This window comes from Squalius cephalus, assembly GCF_949319135.1.
Source record: "Squalius cephalus genome assembly, chromosome: 1".
NCBI classification, from domain to species: domain Eukaryota; kingdom Metazoa; phylum Chordata; class Actinopteri; order Cypriniformes; family Leuciscidae; genus Squalius; species Squalius cephalus.
Window position 1 is genome coordinate 16,305,168 of NC_137122.1, and position 10,990 is coordinate 16,316,157.

Genomic DNA, 10,990 nt, shown 5'->3' on the forward strand with positions numbered 1-10,990 from the left:
TGACGAAGGGGACAATTTCAACTATATTCCAGCAAGCGGTAAGTAGTGATTTAATATGGAAGTAGCGATCAACTTCACATCGTTTCTCTTATAAGGATGAAAATAATCTTACTTAAACTGTGATTAATATACAGAAAGCGATCACAGAACAATCCCTTTCCAATCGCCCAAGCTGTCAATCACACAGCGCGAGTTTATCTGGACACTTGCCAAAACTCGTTATGAAATCAATGATGCTGTTACACTGCACAACAAATCTTTTAGTGTATTTATATACCTCATGTTTGCATTGTTGAAATCATTAGTGATAGTGCAGAAACTGCGTTGCAATGATAAGATCTTTTTTCACGCGATCAACAGACTGTCATCTGCTCAATGCTCATCACTGCAACCTTTTATGTGATTGAAATATATCTAAATACTTAAAAAACTTCTCACGATTCGTTAATCCCGATAGCTGTAATAGTAAAAACTTATAATAGCTGTAATAGTAAAAGTTTTCCAGATAGTTCCACATGTAATGCCAGATATTTCATATGCAAGCATGTCAGCCAATCACAGCAGAGGGCGTTTACATTGAAGTCTCTCAGCAGACACGCCCCTTCAAACAGAGCGTTCAAATCAAGGGATGAAATCAGGCTAGGAAAAATGCCTTTTATTTCTAAATTATAAAAAAAATTGATCTAAAAAACATACTAACATTATAAGGGCACCCCAGGAAACATTATAAAATAATAAAATAATCCATGGAATGGGACCTTTAAAGGGGTCATGACATGAGAAACCAAATTTGCCTTGATCTTTTGGTATATAAGAGGTATTTGTACCATTAAAACTTCCTGCAAGTTTCATAGCTTTAGACGCCCTCCCCATTATAAACGAATCATTTATTTAATCAAGCTCTAAATACAGCTCGTTCTGGATCCATGGTAAGAAGTGACGTCACGGTACGAAGTGACGCACCAGTCGTTTGCATATGACCGCCTCCAGCACAAGACTACTGTCTGTGCCTCATAGTCATTTCGCATCGTCGCATGATTCGTTGTCACGCGCCCCACAGGAGTTCAGTCGTCGACGTGCAGCGAGTGGGTCTCTTTACAAGATTGCTATGGGGCCGCCAAAGCCTTATTTGATCGGTGAGTGATGTGTAGAGACGATTGTGACAGGGCGCATGTTACTGAGAGAGCGAGCGAGAGCGCCCCGGCCGCGCACGCGCTCTCTCACTGTCTTTCTCTCTCTCTCTCCCTCCCTCCCTCGCGCATATGCATCAAAATAACCCGTATTCAAGTGTTTCTGGTTACAAATCTGACATATTCATTCAAAATAGCTTCACACTGTCCATGTGGACACGGGGTAATCCATTCTTAGTTGTTAGTGGTGGACAGATGGTTAATTTTCTGGCTTTCTATATCTATGTTAATAATTGATGCATAGGCGCTGACGTTAGCCAATCATAACAGTGGGTGTTAACACTGAACTCTTAAAGGGGAAACACCCCCAAAACAGACTGTTTGAATCAGAGCATGAGAAACAGGATGGGAAAAGGTCATAAATCACTCAATTTTAAACGTTTTTTGTCCAAAAAACTATAGTAATACTATAATTGCACCTAAGGGAACATAATAAAAGAAAAGAAAAAACCATGTCATGACCCCTTTAATACTCATTTTCTGCTTATCATTAAACTTGTTATCAGTGTCAATATGCAGGGCTGCATTTCCCAAAAGCATTGTGAGCCAAGGTTGATCGGGAAGTCCATTGACACCAATGCTTACGGTGCTTTTGGGAAACGCCATGGCATGAGACCAAACCAAGCTAAACTAATTAACCTTTAAATAATAAAACTATATTTAATTGAAACTAAGAAGCTCGCTTGCCAAAAGTCTTTGATTTTTTTACAAAAGTGAGCTGAACAGACCACAGAGAAGTCTTCTGACCTACGGATTGTGAGTATGAAAATTCAGATGCTTATGATTTAGGACAGATTCGACTTACTTTACCTAACCTGAGAATAATCAAAATAAGATTGAAGGTGTCTAGAAATATGCACCATAAAACAGATGGTTTTGCATTAATATTACTGTTGCACTACTGTTTATGTTGCATTTTGCTTCTGAATATTGTAGTGTAGGAAATATAAGCCGACTATGCCACCTTCTTATTTAAGGCAGGAGGAGCCCTCTAGAGATCACAATACTTGATTCTAGACAACAAATGTAGTTTGTAAAACAAGATCACAATTTTTATTGTTTCAGCTTGGACATCAAGTGTTAAAACATATCAATAGTAAAATTCACAAAAGTAGGAAATAGCTCTCCTCAAGACTGCAAGAGGGTCGGGCCTGCTCTTATGCAAGCCTGACCCTGTACAAAATCACTGAGCACTATAACACACAAAAAGAGGAGAGCAGTAGTACAGAAACAAAAGCAAATGACAAACAATATTTAAGATAATCACATTAATCAGTATCAAATAACAACAATAAACCTCAATATAAAACTAAAATATACAAGAAACAGTGGCTGGTCTGCCCCTTTAACAATAAAGAAAACATGCATGTAAGTACACATCAATACAGCCCACAATATAAAACAAACAAACAAAATATAGCCTACTTTAGCGAAAGTACAACTGCAGCACAGTTACCCAATCCCAGCTATCAATCCCCAAACATGATAGATAAAAAGGTACTATAAAGCAAGAGCACAAATATCAAATACATTTTCGTGTATTAATTGCATCAAACTCATAAGCGATCGGCCTCAATAAAGTGTATACTGCATTTACCGCTATTCAGCATTTCAACACGGCTGTCAGCCCATTGAAGGTACCGCAGCAATCAATGTTTGTCTCCCCCGCTTCCCAGACAGAGAATAAAAACCTCTCAGATAATCAACCTAAGAGAAGAAAAGATCACATAAAGATGGAATTCAACACGATCATATACCTTTATTGAAAAAAAATCTTAAAAAAGGGTCAAATGACTGGCAGCCACAGATGACAAACAAAAAAACATACAAATTAAAGTAAAATATGTAAATTTAAATAAAGCGAAAAAAAAGAAAAGAAAAAAAAAGGTTATGTCACCATTATGGTGATCTGTGTTTGCATTACTTGGGCTCTTGACCCTTGATATTTTAACACTGTTTTTTATCTGGCTGTTTTAACTGTGTTTCTGATATAAGTTTGTTTTGCCAAAAATGCAGGAGAAAATCTCATCAGATGATGACGGTCACTTATTGATGATGTTATAGTCATCATATGGTGACCTGATTCACTGATATGACTTTGAATCAAATAACTGAGTATGCTAGCTGAGTTTACGTTATATATATGTATATATTTATAATAAGTGAAGCTGGTAATGCTGTTTGTGGAGTTGTTTAATCCTCCTCTGCTGAGATCTTCACAGATCTAATGTCTTCTTTTCTCTTCAGTTGATTTCATCTGAGGCTGTGGCTGAAATTACTCCATATTTACAGATTTTTTTGGCTACAATAAGGTCCAGTTCTGGTTTATTTCTTTGCTCTTGGCTGACATGTGGCATTGCTATGCAGAGGTGTAAAGTCCAGGTTCAGAAAGTAAAAGTCATAATTTGCTAATTCAGACAGGAGACAGAACTAATTAGTGAATCAGCTGACTGAGTTTATGGGTGGAATAAACATATGGCATGACTTTTACTCTTTGACCCCTGGATTACCCACCGCTGTTCAAATGTCCTCCACATCGGTACATCACATTGATCTGGTGCCCCTTTTCTCCATTTGGCCAACTGTCCCTTCAAATATTTGAGAACAGCATTTGTTGGTCCTGCAAACATGTTTATTGAATATACAGTGGGTTCACACTCCCCTCCAGTATATATAAAGATAAACCAGGGCTCCGCTCCACAACGCAATATCCAGACGTTGATATTGATCTACTGAACAGGATTGTGTCACAAAAATACAAAACTTTGTAATAATTCATTCTGAATATTTCTGTTTCAGTATTCGTTGAGAAACAATGACGGTCTGGACTGTCTACCTGTCTCTCTGTCTTCTCACAGCTTTGAGAGCTTCAGGTAAAGCATTATTCAACGTTTCACATCATTACTGTTATTTTAACATGAATTGTAGCACACCTGGGACTCTGTAATGACTAGAAGAATGATCTAATACAGTATGTGCACTAAAGTAAACCTGAGTTTGTTTCTTAATTATTATAATAACATTTAGACAATAAAACAACAACAATTATATCAGCTAAAGTTATTGATTCTTATGAATGTATTATATGTATTTGTTGTTGTATTTTTTTGTCAACAATAAACATGTTAAATCTGTAGTATATTTACTATTATTATTATTATTATTAGTAGTAGTAGTAGTAGTAGTAGTAGTAGTAATAGTATAGCAGTACCACTACTGCTGCTGCTGCTATTAGCAGTTCTGTTTTAAAAATGTAGTATTTCTTTCTTTTTAAGTGGAAGCGAGGCCTGTTGGAAGTAATTGTGGCGGCTTCTCTTGTCTTCTACTTCTCTTATCAGTGTGTATACAGTCCAAAACCGTTGCATTTCTCTATCTTAAGTGTGTGTGATACCTGATGATCATGTTCTCCAGCATGCTTTAAAATGTCCTAAAGAGCATCTGAACAAGAACATTTGACTGAAAAACAGGTTTGCATGATTAATGTAAACAAAAACTAAAAAATACTTATTTTAATACTTTTTAATGGAAACAATGTTTCCATTAGTTGGGCTCTTAACTCTTAATATATCTTTTGTCTTTTTTGGCCGCTGTGACAGTGTGATTGTCAAACACATTTGCAGCAGCAAAGAAAGCTAAAGTGAAACGAGATCAGGTGATGATGGTTACCTGTTTATAATCATCACGAAATAGAAAGAATCATGTTTGTTAAAGTCTTCTAACTGATTGTTATAATATTGCTGGATCTCTTGCTGCAGTAACACAGGGATTGTGATGTGAAAATATTAATGGATCAACACAATTGTTAAGATTCAAAAGACATCAGTGAATCAGTCTATTTCATGATGATTATTAACCCAACAACTGGTAACCATCATCACCTGATCTCATTTCACTTTAGCTTTCTTTGCTGCTGCAAATGTGTTCGACAAACACACTGTCACAGCGGCCAAAGAAGACAAAAGATGTAATAAGAGTTAAGAGCCCCACTAAGGGAAACACTTATCACTGTTATGGTGACTTCAAATGAAACACATTAGAGTTAAACCTCTGTTAATTCTCAATAAAACTTCTGTAGACGTCTGACAGAAATAAAGTCAGTCTGGTTAGTAATAAGTGAAGCTGGTAATGCTGTTTGTGGAGTTGTTTACAGTTTTTCTCGATTGCTTAAACACATTTCTTGAAACTATGCCTCGTATTCTCAAAACTGTAAACACAAATCCATAACGTCTCACCCAATTCTCCAAACATCCTATTTTCAGGTCAAAATGAAGCTCTACACTCAAAACCATTCACTCTTGCTGAAAAACCAAACTTTGCCCTCAGACTGGACACACAAGCCCTCAAAATCACACACACTACAACATAGTCTAACACACTGGTGCAATAAATTCAAAACAACATTTCCAAAACTGGTAAGTTATGTTGCTTGTGGTTCCCCCCCCCCCCCCTCACAAACCTTTTCACATGATGAACACAAAAGACACAACCAATGGATACATTGGCACATTTTTATTCATTCATGTACTACACAGTACAACACACACACACAAAAAAAATAAAAAAAATGTTTTCCTATTTTACTCTTCTTCTTTTTTTACTCTCTCCTCTAAACATTTATTTTATATTTACTTACAGTAAGATGTGTGTGACCATCATTTAACAGTAAAAGAGCCACACAAGCCTTATTCTAATATGGAATTGTATTGGAATGGTAAAGAGTGTTGTTATGTGACAGGAGGGCCTCCACTCAAGGACACAATATGATGAACACGTCTAAGAATGTTCCACATATGGTTGAAATACCATCATTTGCCTAGAAAGATAACATTCTGGGAGTCAAGACTATAAAGGAGAAAGGATGCTTCACTGTCACACTATAAACATATGGCAGGACTTTTACTCTTTGGCCCCTGGATTACCCACCTATGCGGTTACTTTGCCATGTGTCTGGTGTGTGAGTGGCAGGGGTTAGCTTTCACATGAGCAAGAAAGGAAGAGATGGAGCAGCAAAAACCCGTTTTAAACAAACACCGAACAGAGGAGAAAAGAGAACGCGACAGAACTCGTAATAAAACAAGAACCAACATCAGCTTTAGGAGATGGAGAGAACTGAGGGATTTGAAATGTTGTAAAAGCGAAGTGGAGATGATGGTGTTTTTATTACTCAAAGGTGTTTTATTGAACAGATAGACTGTCTAACAGAGTTCACTGTAAAGCATCTATTGTGAAGCGTCGCCTTCATCTGCACTGTCATGCAAAGCTGAAGCACGACCACAACAATGTCGCATGCCTTTTTGAGTTTTAACCGGTAAAGGGACAAAAGTTACACACTGTACCTTAAAATGATGAATTTAATTACATGAAAGGTCATTAATGGTAAAAATGAAATAAAAAAATAATAACACACAAAACTTCCCTTTAACAGCCTGTTCATCAGGATGGTCTGCCTATGGATGCAAATGCTTCAGGTTTTTCAATTATGCTCAAATGTGGATTGATGCCGAGGTATGATACATTCATCTTCTAATATGACATAACAATCATAAATGAACATTCTTAGTTAAAGGAACACTCCACCAGTTTTTGAAATAGGGCTTATTCACATTCTTTCCTACATTTAGATTGGTGGGTAAATGCATTTTTGTCTCAGTGCATGCATTGTTTTAGTTTGACAGGGTCGGCGCTAGCTTAGCTTAGCACAATGAATGGAATCCTTTGTTGCCAGCTAGCATGGGCTGAGTAAAAGTGATAAAAAAACAACAACAAAAAAACACATAATTACTTCTTGTGGCCTGCGTATTCACAACGAGTACAAAGAGCAATGCAGATTAACACTAGGTGATTTCTTAGGCAGATATTGACTTGGGACTATATTAGGGGGAAGCACAGGCGAAGCACAGCTACTTAGGCGAAGCACTGCTACTTGGGTGCAGAGATATCACGCAACACATGAAATTCCACGACTTCCGTCAACATACCGGCGTGAATAGTAGCTGCCTGGCTATTTTCCCTACAGTACATGAATGGCGATGAACATGGCTGATTTTGTGAGAGACAAAGAGAGTGACTTCTCAGACAGTCAAGAGCCAGAAGGACCATACCTATATGACCAAGAGTTTACAGAAAATGAGTTGTGAGCTTTGGAAACAGAACGACAGGAGGAGGTTGCGATTGCTCAACAGCCCGAGGACGTGAGGATGAGAGCCAACACGAACTGGTGGTGTGAATGTGGGGGAATATGCCGACTGAAATAGAGTGTCTGTGCTGTGGCGAGTGGGACAAGTTTCTGCCATCGATAACCAGGCTCAACGTGTCAGATCAAGATGAGCGTGCCCGCAGTTGTGTCACAGCTACCGCGGATTTCACGGCGTTGATTCATCCGGCAGTACTCGATTTTTTTTTCCCGGTGTGATAAAGTGAATTGGAAAAAACGCCCCACGCCGAATAGACCAAATGGACAGCTGTCCACAGAGTAAGTGATTATTTTAAACATGACACATGTATAGTAAACTGCTTGTAGCCTTCTCCTCTCTAGTAGTTATACTAAAACTCCTGAGTCAAAAGAACCAGACTAACTCGGTGAGAGAAATATAGCTAACTTAGCCCTCAGTCATTTCATTTTACAGGTAACGATAACAGCGATTTTTATTTTAGTTTGCTTGTTCATGCTAAACAGGTTGAATTCAACATGAGGTTATACTAACGTTAGAGGAGGCTAACGTTATTTGAACCGTGGTCTTCTCAGCTTCTCAGCATCTATCTTACAACCGAATAAAGACACAGATTAACATAAGGAAGAGTAATAAAAGACAACTTACATGTGCACTTTGTTCTGCCTGTGCTTTGAAAATAGATGGGATGGGACGGCCGTATGTTTCAGACGTAGTACCGTCTTTCTGGGCCCATATTCCAGTTTTTCAAAGTAACTTAGTCCTCCGGTGCAAATGCAGTATCTCTTCGCAAACACGATACTGTTTGATTTTGTAGAGAGGCGTTGAAGTACAGATCTCCAGAGCAGCTAGCCATTTATTTCTCAGTTCCACATTCGATGGATATCTGTGAAACATTACATTCGTGTATTTCCTTTACTTGTTCTCACAACCTTTTGCTACGCAGGTAATTACCATGTTTGCCTGTAGTTGTAACTTCTCAAAAAAACAACAATCCAAAAGCGAAGACACTCGGTGCAGGTCACGCGTGTTATTCTTCTTCTGTGTTTTGACTCGTTGCACGCCGGTATGTTGACGGAGGTCGTGGGATTTCATGTGTTGCGTGATATCTCTGCGCCCAAGTAGCAGTGCTTCGCCTAAGTAGCTGTGCTTCGCCTGTGCTTCCCCCTAATATAGTCCCAAGTCAATATCTGCCTAGGAAATCGCCTAGTATTAATCTGCATTGCTATTTGTACTCGTTGTGAATACGCAGGCCACAAGAAGTAATTACGTGTTTTTTTTGGTTTTTTATCACTTTTACTCAGGACATGCTAGCTGGCAACAAAGGATTCCATTCATTGTGCTAAGCTAAGCTAGCGCCGACCCTGTCAAACTAAAACAATGCATGCACTGAGACAAAAATGCATTTACCCACCAATCTAAATGTAGGAAAGAATGTGAATAAGCCCTATTTCAAAAAACGGTGGAGTGTTCCTTTAAATACAACTTAAGCTCTGTAAACATTTGTGACAATTGTCAATTATCAGAGGAAAATAATTTCAACTTGTTCCTCAGTTTAAAAACAAAAATATGTTAACAGTAAATAAATTACAATGGAGCTCTAGGAAGATACAGACACAACACATCATGAGAGTAGTGTGTTAGGATCACTTAAAAACTAGATTAGTTATATCTAATCTATACAGTATAAGCAGGGCCGGCGATTGCTATAGGCGAACTAGGCGGTTGCCTAGGGCGACAAATGTGTTGGGGGCGCGGACGCACTCTAGTGTCGCCCTATCTACTTCCCATATTAATCATAAAATTAGAACGAAACGCGAAATAAAACATGTTTATTAAACATGATCAAAGGGCAAAGGGTGCCCCTCAACCACACGTTTAAAATTGCTTGTCAACCTGATTATTAGATTGAATTTATGATTTTTGTCGACCATTTCTGCATTGGCGGGGGGCGGGAGGGTTGCGTTACGTTACGTTAGGGAAGTGCTCAGCTGCTGGCGCGTTGATCGAAAATGAAGCGGTCTAAACCTCAGGTGCACAGGGACGAAAACGGAGAAAGGAAGAAGATAAAAAAATAAAGCTCAGTATAGAGTAAGTCTTCTCATCTTACCAATGAAATAAATTTACTTAGTATTGTAGCCTACATCACCTAATATTGTACGTTTCATTGCTGTCACTAAGCGTTTGCTAGCTATAAGTTAGTTACTTTGAAGGTGAATAGAAATGGCAGAAACAACTGTTAATATTTTATTATTTGAGATAGAACTAAAATAACTTAAATATTTTAATTTTGTAGTGGTACATACATTATCCATAATAGCACATTTGTTTGTTGGGTATAGTTAAACCAGTTTAATGGTCATAATTTGCTTAAATTAATCCAATTTGGGGGGGGGTGGACTCAATCTTGCCTAGGGCAACCAAAGGGCTAGAGCCGGCCCTGAGTATAAGCAGAACCTTTTCTACAAAAGTAGTCCCGCCTCAAAAGGCAGAATTTAGACTTCACACGTAAAATAATACATTTGAAGGCATGTCACAGATTTTGGAAAATTAATTTAAAATAACACTTTTTTTTTTTTAATAATAGTGGTGTTTGTTCATGTCTTTGCCTCTACAGAATATCTGTTCTCACTTTGATGGGAACCTTGCTTCTGTTCACAGCCTTGAGGAGTACACTTTTATACAGAACCTGATTAAATCCGAAACTAACACCGCAACTCGTACCTGGATCGGAGGCAATGATACTGTTCATGTATGCAAATTTTTTTTTTTTTATCATGCATTTTGTGCTTCTGGGCATTAACAGTTACACTTACATTAAAACAAATTTTACATTAAAACATTTTTCAAAATGCATGAAGATAGATATGTTTTTATATATATGTTTTTTTTTTCTTGGTCCTCTGAATAGTTAGTCTAGGGCATTGGCAACCATGAGATGGGCACCGCTCACCATGATCATGACATACTCGAGTGTTTGTATTGTGAAACTTGATGTGAAATAGATGCTGATATGATAATTGAGTAATTTAGCCCTGCCGTAAATATTTTTCACATGTTCTTTACTGATACCCTTTCTGTGAAATAATTTCTATTAATTTCTGTTTAAATTTCTTACATTTTTAAAGTGGAGATGCGGTTAGGGTTCATGAGGAATCATATTTTAGATGAATAAAGATTAAATTAAGCCATGTAAGCTGTGGACATAAACACAACTCTGTTCACAGGAGGGACATTGGCTCTGGAGTGATGGATCCAAAATGAAATTTCAAAGATGGTTGTATGGAGAGCCCAATAACAAGAACGGATATGAGCACTGCCTTGAGATTAATTCCTGTAAGTTACTGCTGTTAATGCTCATAAACTATCTAAATAAACTGAATACACTTTTTTTTTTTTTCATAATGCACAAATGATACAAACAAATATTTTGCAACAGATGGAAACTGGAATGATGACACATGTTCTAAAAAGAAGCCGTTTGTGTGCGTACTGAACCAGCTTAAGAAAAATCAATGCAGAAGAAACAAGCTACTTTGAACCATTTACTGTCCTTTAGAAATGTTCAGTGGAGGTAATAAATGTGTTTTAAAGAAGGTTAATTGTGTTTGTTTGATTGTGTTTTGTGAA

The 10,990-nt window shown here is 37.6% G+C and overlaps 2 protein-coding genes across 3 annotated transcripts in view; both read left to right on the forward strand.

The window, feature by feature from the left end:
- LOC307163798 (ecto-ADP-ribosyltransferase 5-like) overlaps positions 1-10,990 on the forward strand; it is a 172,652-nt gene that overhangs the window by 53,064 nt on the left and 108,598 nt on the right. The window lies entirely within an intron of this gene.
- Positions 989-10,960, forward strand: LOC307163877 (galactose-specific lectin nattectin-like). 2 transcript variants are annotated; one of them, XM_079880178.1, is made up of 6 exons: positions 989-1,136; positions 3,990-4,063; positions 6,616-6,695; positions 9,978-10,112; positions 10,588-10,696; positions 10,800-10,960. In XM_079880178.1, exons 2-6 carry the CDS (start codon positions 4,006-4,008, stop codon positions 10,898-10,900), a joined length of 483 nt encoding a protein of 160 aa, XP_079736304.1. In that variant the 5' UTR covers positions 989-1,136; positions 3,990-4,005; the 3' UTR covers positions 10,901-10,960. The 2 variants fall into 2 exon arrangements, with proteins under 2 accessions (XP_079736304.1, XP_079736305.1); XM_079880179.1 differs by lacking the exon at positions 989-1,136 and adding an exon at positions 3,438-3,502.